Genomic DNA, 15,871 nt, shown 5'->3' with positions numbered 1-15,871 from the left:
TATAATATAATAATAATATATATAATAAATATAATATGTATTCCTTGGTCATCGAATTAAAAGAGTAAACAGAATAATTGTAGTAATGAAAATAAAAGGAAAAAGAAAAATAATAATAATAACGAAAAAGAAAATATATTAAAAGAGAAACATATTAAACGAGTATAATAATCTATAATTTATTTGTTGTAAGTTCATTGGTATTCGAATGTAAAGTATTCGATCGACAAGTAGATACGTTAGTTCTTGATCAGACAAGTTTTACAGGAAAACCACACGGAATTACGTGTTTTTTTTTCAAAGTGAGATAATGTAAATACTTACGATGAAATCCGTGAGTGATTGTAACAAAAAAAATTGTACACTCTACAGAAATGTATTTTCAAATTTAATTCGTTAACTTAATTTTTTGTCGTTCTCTTTTCTTATTCGTCAGACATTTATATAGAAGTTTTTTTTAATAAAAAAAAAAAAGAAAAAAAGCGAGAAACACAAATATGTATTATAAAATCATTAAATTTTTATATAACGAAGAAGAAAGAATATTATTTAAAATTTACATATTTTTAATTTTGTGTCCATTATTGTAGAAATATTTTTTCTAATTTTTAATTTATTAATATTATTATTAATATTCACACGTGTTTTTTTTTGTTGAATTTTTTAAACAAGTACAATTGTTCGTACGAATTATTTTGTTTTTTACGATAATGTGAATACGCGAATAAATTCTAAGTCTTATTATTATTTTATGTAAAAGATATATTACGATTGAATTTGTTCTTTTTGTTTTTGAAACATGAGAAACGTTTTTTCGGTGAACCGTACATTACCAGACGATATTTTACGCTCGTAATTCAAACACGTGTGATTAATAAACGTGGAAAACGAAGGAAAAATGTTCACGGTACGTCCACTTCCCTAACGCGATTTTTCAAACGAATGAATATTTATGACATTTCGACTACGTACAATCGATCCCGCAATTACGATTCTTTCGTAATCGATTTCTATGTACGTTGTCCTTCGATTATAAATTCGATTGGTATTTCTACCAAGAATTGTTTAAACCCTACAGAAAGAAATACATTTATCGCGATAATTTCTTTATCTACACACAAAGGAAAAAATAAATATATATATATATATTTTTATTTGTATTAATGATAATTGTTAATTAGTTTCTTTTTTCTTCTTAAAGAATTTTAAAATAATAATTAAAAATTATCTTCTTAAAAACGTACACGTATTTATTTATATATATATAAATAAAACATAGAGATATTAAAATACTCTAATATATAATTGTTTAAAGCAAGCGTAAAATATATAAAACGAAAGGAAAAAATGTAACTAATATCGAGAAAGAAGATCGATTATATTAATATAATAATTTTTAAATTCACCGAACAATATTTTGTACAATATAAAAACGATATATATTAAAATTCGGATGTATCTTATGTTTCTTAGAAAATTGATGGGTATACACGTACGTGTAGGTAAAATGTGTACGAACGTGTTTACGAAAAATCCAAGTTGTAGGAGAAAACAAAAAATTGAAATTTTATTTTCAATAAAGATCCTCTCACTGACGTAAATTGACGGGAATCATAAAAGATTTTTGAGGATTATTAAAAAGATCTTTTTCCCGCGATAAGATTGCTGTTGAATGATTCATTATACCTAACCACTCGATGCGTTGAAAGCAAATAATAATCTTTAAAGTAATATGAAAGAAAAATTTTTCATTTGTTAACTAACGCGCGAATCTTGGATGAGGAGACGTTAAATAACTGTCTTTTTCTTGTCTACTTTTTTTCTTTTCTTTTCTTTTTTTTTATTTTCATTTTTTGTTTTTACTTCTTCCAGGATGCTTTGGAACCCAAAGGATGGCACTCGAGTTCCGTACCGATGCAACACAAGTATGTACACACGCATTTAACTAAATCTTTATTCCAACAAGGAAAACCAACGAATGGTATGAATGGTTGGTTGGTTGGTTGGTTGGTTGGTTGGTTGACTTGATGAATATCTTTTTAACAAATTTTATTTACATGTTTTTTTATTTGTGTTCGTATCTTACATTAGTAACACTAAAACGAATGACCGGGCAAATATCTACACGTTGGAACTCGAAGAGAAGAAGAAAGGTATTCAAGAATACGACGACGATGATTATGAACCATACGACCATAGAACTGTTGCACATCCAACTACGTTAGTATTACATAAATTTATGATTTCGGTCATGCCCCTACTATATGTAGATTTCAAATTATTTCCTTTGACCTTAACAAATACGTGCTTCTTTTTTCCTATCAACCTTTTCAGGGTTTGTTTTATTATATGTATATATATATATATATAAGTCTGGTTGTTTGCTTTTATTTCATTTTTTATGTAATTTTTATATTAAGCCATTAAGTATGAAACGTTAGATTACTTCGATTAGTTTTAATTAGAAATCGGATACTTCGTATTTAATTACTATAAATATATATGTATATAATGTTATTTTATTATATTAAAAAATTTTATTTATCATTAAATTTGTTCCCCAACTTAGTTTAACTATACAGGAAACATTTTTTCATACAATGTATATATTTCATTTAGTTTATTTATAGTTATTTTGAAACGTAACGCGTTCCGTGACTCATCCAGTATATATCTAAAATTTTATTCTCTATTATTTTCTGATATTTTTAAATACCGAATGAATTTTTTTTGCTTATAATTAAATTGAAATATACAAATTTGTTCCTAAAGAACATTATTTTTTTACAATAATTATTATTACGTTTTATTTGTTTTTCTAAAACATAATGTGTCATGGACAACATATTTATTTTAAATATATAATATATATATAATGTTTTTGTGGGGACCATTATATATAAATTTATGAATATGGTACCTTTTATATTCGATTAGTATAAATTAGAATATAAAATGATCTTTTTTATATTCTTCTCTCGTCTAGTTTGGACACAGATAAATAACGTTCTCGATTTTTTACTGAATTTCAACTGAAAGTTTATTTCGAATTTTCATTTTTAAGGACACTCCCGTAATATCTTTATAGCAACATTTAAAATTCATACACTTTAAAAAATATATATATATATTTATATTAGTTTATTACAAATAAAAATCTTTTTATATTGAATTATTTTAATAAAATAAAATAAAAGATAACACGACCTGTTGTTTATGATATAATTATATTTGTACTAAAAAAAAAAAAAGAAATAAGTTATAAAAATGAATCAATTCGAATTTAAATTAAGACACCAAAAATTCCATGATTAAAGTTTTTTTTTATGTATTATTGTTTGTTATATATATTGAGTCAATATGTTCATAAAATATCCGAATTTCGAGCTATGAAAGTAATCGAACCTTTCATACTTAATAATTATCTAAAAATTTCGTGATTTTGTCTCTGTGTGTGTATATATTTAATAAATACTGTTATTATTATACTTTTACTTTCAGAACCGTGGAGACATTATTTCATTTATTAAAAGGCAGTTTAGGTACTGGAATTCTTGCAATGCCAATGGCCTTTCACAATTCGGGATATGCGTTAGGCATGGTTGCAACGATAATCATTGGTCTACTTTGTACATATTGCATGAGAATGCTCGTAACTTCGATGTACACCTTGTGTAAAAGAAAGAAGGTAGCATCCATGACTTATCCTGCAACTATAGAAGCTGCTTTAGAAGAAGGTCCAATTTGTTTGAGGTGGTTTTCCAAATATTCCATGTAAGTAACGAATTATTCAATTTTTATATATATATCTCAGATCAAAAAATGTTATTTTTTTTTTAATATAATTATTATTAATACTAATTAATATTGAATTAGAAATATTTATGATAGATATTAATTATCAATATTTGCATATATTTAATTTATAAATTTAGATATATAATAATATTGTTTATTTGAYAAAAAAAAATAAATAATTATTATATAAAATATAATATATATTGTATTTTGTTTTCTTAATAAATTATTTTCTATATCTAAATACATTAACACATATATTTGTAAAATTGTCTTTTTTCAAATAAATAAAAATTGTTGTTGTTTTTTATTTTTTCAGACACGTTACCAATACTTTCTTATTAATTTATCAATTGGGCAGTTGTTGCGTTTACATCGTGTTCATCGCAAATAATTTAAGAAGGGTAAGTACATCACGATATTCTTTAATATAAATATATATATATATATTTGTTTTATATTTTTAATTATAATACACTAATCGTATTAAATCAAACTAACATAAATTCTTTTACGAGAACGTATTCGAACGTTCCAGTCGAGTTATATAGTTGGTAGAGAAAAGGAGTAATCTAGGTCAGGGAAATAAAACGCAGGAGTAATAGTAGTAGTGGATTAGACGTGTTCAACGTAATTAATTCTTAAAGTTTAACTCAAGGTAATAGAAAATTGCACGTGCGAATCTTTTAAATACGATTATTTTAATTAATATTTATCGATCGTTGATTTCCAAATATGAAAGATCAAGCTATACAAAATATATCAGAAGGACGAATGAAATCGAAACATTTATAAATTGATTTTATACACTGTAAGTATGTGTTAATTCAAGAACACCGTATAAATTATTCAATTGAAAACAATTATTTCTTTTTATGTGTTTTTTTTTTTTTTTATTTTTATTTATTCTATATATCTTTTAAAGTAACGCGAAGAAAAAAAATTCGACAAGATTTTATTATTATTATTATTATTTATTCGATTACATTTTTATTATCAAAATAATCGCAATCTATTTAAGATAACATTTAATAACGTGTAAAATATTGATAAAATCGTTTAGAAATCACAATGTTAGTTCATTTCTATGAAGCTACACAGTTAGATAGAACATACCGTAGATGGATGATTGTAAAGTAATAGTATATATGTATGTGTTTATCGTTCCGTTACGACATTCCTTATTACGACAAGTGAATAGAACTTGCGGAAGGCAATGTGCTTGTCGCGTAAACCAGAATCTTGTCTCACTTTACTTGAGTCCATATAATGGATACACGTACACCTATATATGGTAGGATAGACACATACACGTATATGGGTTGTTCTAGTATTAATAATAAAACTGACGATTAGTTTTATCCACATTAACATTAGGTTTATAGGATTTATCATTAATTTGACGAATTCAAACTACACTTGTACAATAATACAAATACTTACTATACTATAGTATTATGTTCTAGCAATGTTTCTTTTATTTTTTATTTTTTATTAATCGAATTAAAATACCCATATATATATTTATTCTAAACCATTTATAATTCTTCAAATTTTTTATTATGTATATTACGTAATATACATTCACTTAAACCTAGTGTTAAAAAGTAATTACCTAAATTGGAGATAAATCATGTTCAATTGAATTTTTTTTTTCTTTTTCTTCCTTCGAACAAAATTTTTCTTTCAAAATAATTTACATTTTATTTACAATTTTGTTTAAAAAAATTACGTTATATATACATACTCGAAAATAAATCTTAGCATCGAGTCTCGTGTTATTTTATACAAAGTATTATTATCAAAATAATAATTTATAAGGTAAAGAGACATTAATTACAATGTATATACGTGTGTGTGCGCGCGTGTTTGTGTTTATAGAAACTATACACGTATTCATTAATCACATATTACCATATGTATACATACATTTATATGCATATCAGATGTCTAATAGATAAAGTACAGTTACGAAAGAGACTTGTAGAAAGTAGTGTTTTTATTTCTTTACATAAATATATATATATATAGGTACGTCACATTCGTTTCTTTTTGTATTTTTTTCTTCCCCTTCATTTTTCGTGCGAAAGTTTTGATATCGGGTTAATGCACCTGCAATTGATACCTCAACGGCATCGGTATGCCGCTCACTCGGTTGTGTAACGTCCGTCGTGATCAGATCGTGGAAATATCTCTAACGTAACGTATGTTACCGTCAAAGCCAGAAATCCGCCATTGCTAGTAATTCCTCGGCATTTTCATCAATGCAAAGAGCCTTCCGATGAAGTCGGAAACAGAAGAATTCTTACAGTTTTTCCTAAGCATTGAACGTAATACTTTGATATTCTATAGAAAATCAAATTGCCATTTAAACAACGTTGACGAGAATACATTCTCGGTTACTGACACAACAACCATACGCAACCCCTCTCCCCCAAAAACTTTATTAAATTAAAGTACACTCTTTTGTCTACGCGTAGAATACTATATCAAGTTATAAATTTAGCAAGGAAACTTCAAAAAATGTCAGAGAATGCAATGCTGTAAATTGTGCATCTTTGCAATTTCTTTGGAAAGTTTTGGTAAATATTTTTTATACTAAAAGTGAATAGATTTTAATGATTTTTATATTAAATTAAAGTACATTCTTTTGTCTACGCGTAGAATACCATATCAAATTATAAATCAATCTGAAAAAGTTCAGAAAATATCAGAGAATGCAATGCTGTAAATAGTGCATCTTTGCAATTTCTTTGGAAAGTTTCGGCAAATATTTTTTATACTTAGAGCAAGCGAATTCTAATGATTTTTATATTAAATTAAAGTGCAAACTTTTGGCTATACGTAGAGTACTTTTTCGAGTTATAAATCAATCTGCAAAGGTTCATAAAATAGCAAAGAATGCGATGCTGCAAAATTTTTCCTACTTTGCCATTTCTTTGTAAAGTTTCGGCAAATATTTTTTATACTTACAGTATGCGAATCTTAATGATTTTTATATTAAAATAAAGTGCACTCTTTTAGCTACACGTAGAGTACAAATTTGACTTATAAATAAATCTGCAAAGGTTCAAAAAATGGCAAAGAAAAATTGGCGGGTTAGGCAATGTGAGTATTGCCTAAAACCAGGCATTGTTAACAATACCGGCCTAGGTCCCAAACCTCCCCCGGCAATGTTAACAATGCCTGGCCTTAGGCAATGTGAACAATGCCTGACATGCCAATTTTTCTTTGCCATTTTATGAACCTTTGCAAATTGATTTATAACTCAAATGAGTATTCAACTTGTAGATAAAAGAATGCACTTTAATTTAATATAAAAATCATTAAGATCCCCTTGATAGAAGTATAAAAAATATTTGCCGAAACTTTTCAAAGAAATGGCAAAGTTGGAAAAATTTGCAGCATCTCATTCTTTGCCATTTTATGAACATATGCAAATCGATTTATCACTCAWATGAGTATTCAACTTGTAGACAAAAGAATGTTCTTTAATTTAATATAAGTTTCATTAAAATCTGTTAACTTTTAGTATAAAAAATGTTTGCCGAAACTTTTCAAAGTAATGACAAAGTAGGAAAAATTTGCAGCATCGCATTTTTTGTCATTTTATGCACTTTTTTAGATTGATTTATAACTCGATATGGTATTCTACGCGTAAACAAAAGAATGTACTTTAATTTAATATAAGTTTCATTAAAATCTATTTGCTAAAAGTATAAAAAATATGTACCGAAACTTTTGAAAGAAATTGCAAAGATGCACACTTTACAGCATTGGATTCACAGACATTTTTTGAAGTTTACATGCTAAATTTATAACTCGATATAGTATTCTACGCGTAGACAAAAGAGTGTACTTTAATTTAATAAAGTTTTTGGAGGGGAGGGGTTGCGTATGGTTGTTGTGCCAGTACCCGAGAATGTATTCTCGTCAACGTTGTTTAAATGGCAATTAGATTTTCTATAGAATATCAAAGTATTACGTTCAATGCTTAGGAAAAACTGTAAGAATTCTTCTGTTTCCGACTTCATCGGAAGGCTCTTTGCATTGATGAGAATGCCGGGGAATTACTAGCAATGGCGAATTTCCGGTTATGACGGTAATACGTATACCAAAAGCTACGTGCACGCGAATAACCGTTATCGGTTATACGAGAAGATTAGAAAATTTAAACAACAAGAGTAAGAGATATTTGACTGTCAGATTACATAATACTAGAGAAATATTGAATAAAAAAAATCCACCTTTCACGATAACATCTTTAAATAGCACATATTATTTACCATTATGATTTATTTTTCACACTTTTTCATTTTACCTTTGCTAATTATATCTTTTTCTTAATTGATAAATATTAGAGAAATAAGAAGAATTTGATACAATTTTATTTTATTTCTTTTATATTTAGTAATACATTTTTGTTTTCTTTTTGTATATTTCATTTATATATAAATATTTGCAATAAGTACTCGAGAAGTTGCGATAACACATGTCAAGATATACAACATATTCATTTTGTATTAATAAGTATTTCTTATTTTGATCAGATATAATCGCAAATAATATTTGTTATTCGTTCTTCTTTTAATTAGTCATAGTAATTACATTTTTTTATCTATAACATATATTAAAAACAACAAGAACGATAAATTTCATGTAAAAAGTTTCTTTATCTTCGCAAATACAATTCTTTATAAATAACAATTTTTTTTTTTTATATTAGGTATAAATATTTGCATTGTACCTTATTAACACGTTAATAATTCACGTTTAAAGATCACAAATCTTAAATTCTTTTTTTTTTTTTTTACATTTTAATAACTACCTCTTGTCACGATTAGATTTAATTCCATTGCAACTTTCATACAAGAAAGTGTATTAAATCTAAGTAGTAAATGAAATAAATCAAGATAAAAGAACTATCGCGAGAATTAAGTGTACTTATGCTCTCATATCGCGAGAACTTAATATAAGAGGACTTATAAGTTTGTAACTAGTTACTAACTAACAATATTATCTTAAGTGTTTGATCCATCTTTGTTGTTCGTGAGAGTAACTGATTCTTTGCACGTTATATTATATTTTCTCACGTTTATTCTCACAGTTTATGAACTCTTCGAAAATACACCATAATATTACACGCATATCTATATTTGTAAAAGAGAACGTTGATTTTTATAATGATATTTCGTTAATATTCAATAGATTTTATTTTTATTAATACGAAAGCATTAGAGAAAAAAGAAAAAAAAGAGATGCAACAATTGTCAGGATCATTGAATTTTTTTATTTAATATTATTATAACAATATGTAATTAATGTCATACTGTTTTGTCGTTTAATTTATTTTAATATTAATTTAAAAGAAAAAAAGTAGTATAAAAAAATAAATATATATTTCAATTCGAATGTAAACTTAACGATTAATAATTAAATTTAAATAAAATAGACACATTAGAGTGTCTTTAATAAATATATTAAATTATTTTTGATAATATTAATATAACAATATGTAATTAATGTCATACTGTTTTGTCGTTTAATTTATTTTAATATTAATTTAAAAGAAAAAAAAAAGTAGTATAAAAAAATAAATATATATTTCAATTCGAATGTGTAAACATAACGATAATTAATTAAATTTAAATAAAATAAACACACATTAGAGAGTGTTTAAAAAATATATTAAATTGTTTCTAATAATATTAATATTATAAGACAAATATAATTTGAAATTGTACATGTGTGTGTGTGTGTGGATTTAGTTTTCGTTTAAATGAATCTTATGGTTAAGTGTAACGCTTTGAATGTGTAATAATCACAACTCGAAAGATTACTATGATTATTCAACGTACTTCGATTAATTTTAATTATTCAAACGGTGTCTCATTTTAATGATTAATAAAACGTGTTAGCTGCGTATGTAGTTTCACACGTAATGACACGATCAGTTTAATACTCTTTAAACAGTAAGTTGTATGTGTATAACACACGCATATATATATATCCGCGTGAAAAATGTTCACCTTACACGTAACTATAAATCTTAAACGGCCGAATCTAAACGATTTGCCATGCATTGTATCAATTGTTTAGACGATAAGAAATATCAACGGTACGAAAATGAATCGACAATGTTAATCGTTTAGATTCTAAGAAGTATAAACGAATGAAAATATATGATTAGGTATAACTCTTCCTGTTACTGCTGCTGCTGCTGTTGCTGCTGCTTTTATTGTTGCGAAAATGTTCTAAATTCAAAATGTCTTTCCGATTAATCATTCTTCCAGTATTATAATTACATTACAATATCGATCAATTTGATCTATAGATCTTCATAGATAATACTCGACTCGACGTAATTCTTTTTATTTCTTTTTCTTTTCTTTTTTTCCCGCGTACCTATTGTTAAATTATTTTTCCTTTAACGTTTTCTTGTAACACATAGATATGACGTTATAATATTTTACAAAGATTTCATTGTTTCGAATTTGATTGTAGTTTTAAAATAGCGTGAATATGATTTTCTCTTTTTTTTTTCTTTTTGTTACGATACGATTGTGAATTATATTTTGAATAATATTATTTAAAGGAATGAATTGTGTAGAGTTTTGAGATAAATATTCTATCGATTACTTTCTTCTCTTTCTTTTTTTTCGTACAAATTTTATTGTCGTCACGAATGAATATTCACATTGTCGATGAATAAATCGTAAATCGGTTTATTCAGTATATAAGAAAGTTTCTATTACGATAGTTAGCATGACGAATTATGAATTATTATAATTTTGCAAATTAAACACTTTCTCGAATTAATAAATCGATAAAATCCATTTTTTATTCGGATATTTTGATTACGCCATCGTTCATTATTAGATGAACAAAACGATGAAGTATAATTATTGTATGGAAAAGATATAATAATAATAAAGATATAATATAAAGTAAAAGAAAATTATGGAAAAGGATGCATTTACGCATATACATACACACACACACGCATCATGTATATATGCATGCATAGATGCATGCATAGGATAAAGGTAAAAATTTTGCCATGAGCAATCTTGCGTCATGGTGTTACGCAAATAGAAGGTTAAATGCATTGATGATAAATAGTTATATGTTAAATGCGTTCGAGCTCATTTCCGCTTAACCTTCAAAGAATACAAACGTTGAAATGATACAAAAAAAACGTTTAAACAATTATACTATTCAATAGATAAATCTAATGGTTAATCGAATTTTTGTCAATTATCGAAGTTCTTTTTTTTTTGCAAACATTTAATATATATATATATATATATCATGCTGATAGGGACAAGTTAGGGATAGGGAAGAAAAATTTGTAAAGAAGAAATGAAACAATATAAATATGAAAGAATTTATAAGTTGATTAACATGAACTAAATGTCATTTACTTTCTCTTCGTGAAATTATAACACAGATCGTTAACCGTGACGGTTTTACTTCCATTTATATTATAGTTCTCTCTCTCTATCTCGTTTTCTTTCTCTTTTTCTCATTTGAGCATGAATGCAATCATCTATGAACGTTAACCACCTATTTACATGTGTGTATATATGTATCCATGTATTTATATGCGTATGAATGATCATATGTGAGTCATAGGTATGAACAATTTCCACATAACTTCCACACAATTTCCATGTTCCCGACTAATAATTATATAGAACCCGCAACAACGTGTGGCAAGTGTGAAGAGAAGGCCACCGCAGTCGATTATGGTTGATTATAATTAGTGAATTGTAAATTTAAATGATTCTCTTTGGTGGAAAAAAAGAAAAAGGAAAACATAAATGCAATCTCAATAATGTTTATCGTGAATGTAAATTTGTGTTCTTTTTTTTTTTTTCACGCGATTTATCTTTCGATATGATTATTAAAAAAAAAAATAATTAATAGTAATTTTGTACGATCTACGATAGAAAGGAAGATACATTTTATTTTAAATTTGATTAAAAAATTGGTAAATTTTGTGAAATATAAAATGAAAATGTTATTGAAGTTTTTATAAAATTCATTTGAGAGATTCGATTGATTGTAAAAAATTATTATATTTATTTATGAGATTTGATAAAAATTAATTTGGAATATTGATTATTACTATTTATTTATATATTCAGTAAAGTGTATATTTTGTTTAATATAAAACAATTAACTATAAGTATCAATTAGAATTTTATTAGTACAATATTGTTTATTTATTCGATAAAAAATATAAAATATCGACAAATTATTATAGTAATAATAAATGGTTATGTTTTTATTTTTTTCGGCTTTAAATAATTATAATATTAATAATTATTTTTTAACAAATTCTCATAACAACAAATATTTTTTATTTTAAATACTAATCAATTATTTAAAGTATTGAGTGTAAAAAAATTGAAAAATAGCCTATAACTATAATCGTACAAAATTATTCTTTTCAATTTTCGAACTGGCGCCTCGGCTAATAATATTTACCACTCGTCTAGACGCAAAATTAACTATTTTATCGAATTTGCAAGACTTCGAGTAAGATTATTGATTACATATTACAATATTTATCAAGATATAAATTCACGTGCCAATATTTCTTCTAATCTCGTTTAATCAATAATCTCATTTTCAATAGTTAATTGCGTGTTAATTAATTGGCAATCAAAATGATAGTAAATACTCGTTATCCTTATCTAAGTATTGAGAGAATATTTTATTGATATTTGATTATTTGTTATTTAATTGAATATCTTTTTAATATTTTATATGAAAATATTTTCTCTACGCGGGGTTGAATTAATTCTATAATAATCATCATCATAGCATATACAATATCATGACAAAGTAATTTTAATTCTCGTCTATAGTTGTTTTATATATTAACATGTTTATATTTTGTTGTTTTGCAACGAATCTTTATTATTTTTAGATAGCGTCGAATTAATTATAATAACACGATAAGTATCACTGTCTTTCACGTGCAAGGATATAAATAATAGATTATTGTGACGCACAATTGAAAGTGTTTTAATATGAGTATAATTATTTTCTTTATATGAATAATAGGAATATATTGATATAATATATATGCATATAATACACGTGTGATTATATAATTTACAAATAGAAAATTTTCCATTTCATATGTTTCTCTCGTAAAATCATAATTTTCCGATAGATGTTAAAATTCATCGAAATCATTGCAAAATTAAATAATAATAAAGTTTGTATTTTTTGTTTGTTTGTTTATATTTAGGCACTCGAAAGCTTCCTTTCCGAAGATGCAAAACTATATATGACCGATAAAATATACATGGTACTATTAATTTTGCCATTGATTTTTATTAACTGGATTAAAAATCTGAAGTTTTTGGTGCCCTGTTCGAAAGTTGCCACTGTTGTAACATTCGTAAGTTTTAGTATCATACTATACTACATATTCAAGGATCCATTATCATTTGATAATCGTGAACCGGTTGGAGAAATCGAAAATTTTCCTCTTTATTTTGGGACTGTACTCTTTGCACTTGAGGCTATCGGTGTGGTAAGTTATATTTTATATTCATTACTTTTATATTATTTAAAAGATATATTTAACAATTGACGAGAGAAAATATTGTTGTTTCAAATCATTCATCGATATGTCGAGAGAGAATAAATGATCGAAAGGTTCATTAAATTCCTTTTTTCTTTTTTTATGTTCTACAAAAGTAAGGTTCCATTAAAAAAAAACATATTCTTTCGATCATTACGTATATGAATTTTGCTATGACACCCTGTATATATGTTTTTGTATAATTTACAGATCATGCCGTTGGAAAATGAGATGAAGAAACCAAAATATTTCACATCTTCGTGTGGTGTATTAAATATTGGTATGGGTACAATCGTTGTTTTGTATGCCGGAATGGGATTTTGTGGATATATACGTTATGGTAGTGACATAAAGGGCAGTATCACGTTGAATCTTCCATCGAACGAAGCATTAGCGAAATCCGTACAACTTCTTCTTGCATTGGCCATTTATTTCACCCAACCTATACAATGTTACGTAGCAATCGATATTGTTTGGAACGAGTATTTAAGTCCACGTTTGGAAAAGAATTCTTACAGAAAATTATGGGAATATCTTGTCAGGACTGGCCTTGTATTAATCACTGGTAAATATAATTTAAATATATGTATATGTAATTTCATAAATCGCGTCTCGTTTTGCTAACTTTCATTAATTTATTTATAAGTAAACATTTTAAATACGATAAGAGAATATATTTTATTTAAGGCGTATACCTTTTCTTTTTTTATTCTTCTTTTAATTTTTCTATATTTACGTATGAAATGATACTGATACAAGAGACAAAAAAGAATATAATGAATAATATTATTTGTAAAAGTTAACGCACATTATTTATTTATAATAAATATTGGATTATCAAACTTTTGGATCTTTAAATTATGAAACATATTGCAAGTGTTATTATAATTTCATTCATTTATTATATTTAAATGACATTTCTTATATTATCCTTATACCTTTACGTATATATTAAAATCTTTGATTATTCTATATTATAAATAAAATATCGTTTATTTGCTTGCTTTATTATTATCCCGACAAATTTGTATAAATATTTTAATGAAAATATTGCAAGAATTCTATATTGCTAAATAGTTTCAACTATACCAATCCAATTTTGTTTTTATTAATCCTATATGTAATATTTATAAAATATACCGATTAAATTAATTAATTATTATTTTTGTTTGTTCTCTAGCTTTGCTGGCCATTGCAGTTCCAAGTTTGGAATACTTCATATCTCTGTTTGGTGCATTGTGTCTCTCAGCTCTCGGTTTAGGATTCCCAGCAATTATTCAACTCTGCACATGTTGGAAAGAATCTGGTCGATGGACCAGGGCTTTATTGCTTATTAAAAATTTAATTATTGTTATTATCGGAGTAATCGGTCTTTTAGTTGGAACATATACAAGTTTAAAAGAGATCTTTGAAAAGGTCATTCTGAATGATGCGAATTGATCGACAGATCGATTATGATTAAGGAAAATGCTGAAATGAATGAAGGAAACACTTGACTAGTGAGAGTATACCGGAGTGCTCTCAGTCACAAGAAAGAAACCGGGGATTTATTAAATTGTGATATATGTATATATATACACACACGCGCGTTATTACGCATATACACAAATATGTATTAATACACCAAGAGAGCCGAGGAAGTATAATTAATAACCATAATTTTATAGATCGTCATAAAAATGACTTAACAACGTAGTATTGTATATACAATGATCGATATGAAATTATTGAATCATCGATCTCTTAATATCGATGATAAAGAAGTTTCATTCATTCGAAAGAGAAAAAATCTTTCTGGTTGCGAGATAATGATCATTATATTTTATTATTTTTGTGTTTTTTTGTTTGTTTGTAAAATACACTCCTATTGCGAGTTCGTGCGCCGTCGACTATCGAATAGTTTTTTTTTATCAATGAGAAATTAATAATAATTAAATTTAAGGGGGGGAATAAAAAAAAAACTTTGAAGAAGAAAAACAAAATTGAAGAAAAAAAAAATCAACAAAAAACAAATCTAAAGAAAGAGAAACGAAGTTTTCAACTAAATCTATTGGTATTTTATTATAGTACATTATATATATACGTCATGACTAATTATCATTTAAAAACAAAATATCGCGTTTACTATGAAGTCGTCGACGAATTATATACAATAAATATATATATATATTTGTGACAAAAGAAATAAGAATAATCATACGGAGATATTTTGATTAAATCTCCGTTTGTTTATATGTCTCTCTCTCTCTCTCTCACTTTTCTCTCTCTCTCTCTCTCTCTCTCTTTCTCTCTCTCTTTTTCTTTCTCATACACACACTAACACACACTCTTTTTCATTCATTCTCTCTAATATGATGTATGTATATCGAAATCGAGCGATTGTTGATTCGATCGTTTACGTTGTACGTAATTATTATTTTTTTTTATTTATTTATATATATATATATGTATATATATATGTATATATAT

The 15,871-nt window shown here is 25.9% G+C and overlaps 1 protein-coding gene across 1 annotated transcript in view; it reads left to right on the top strand.

Moving 5' to 3' along the window:
* Positions 1 to 15,372, top strand: part of LOC106783640 (proton-coupled amino acid transporter 1-like) — a 27,280-nt gene extending 11,908 nt beyond the window's left edge. Inside the window, exons 2-8 of the mRNA XM_014742346.1 lie at positions 1,873 to 1,925; positions 2,092 to 2,220; positions 3,502 to 3,774; positions 4,118 to 4,202; positions 13,064 to 13,351; positions 13,613 to 13,967; positions 14,583 to 15,372. Of these exons, the coding sequence (XP_014597832.1) occupies positions 1,873 to 1,925; positions 2,092 to 2,220; positions 3,502 to 3,774; positions 4,118 to 4,202; positions 13,064 to 13,351; positions 13,613 to 13,967; positions 14,583 to 14,842 (1,443 nt within the window). The 3' untranslated portion in view covers positions 14,843 to 15,372. The remainder of the gene's footprint in view (positions 1 to 1,872; positions 1,926 to 2,091; positions 2,221 to 3,501; positions 3,775 to 4,117; positions 4,203 to 13,063; positions 13,352 to 13,612; positions 13,968 to 14,582) is intronic.
* Positions 15,373 to 15,871: the final 499 nt, after the last annotated feature.

Source organism: Polistes canadensis, unplaced genomic scaffold, assembly GCF_001313835.1.
Source record: "Polistes canadensis isolate GaletaPanama2010 unplaced genomic scaffold, ASM131383v1 scaffold_23, whole genome shotgun sequence".
Classification (NCBI taxonomy): Eukaryota; Metazoa; Arthropoda; class Insecta; order Hymenoptera; family Vespidae; genus Polistes; species Polistes canadensis.
This window is presented reverse-complemented; position numbering and strand designations above follow the sequence as displayed.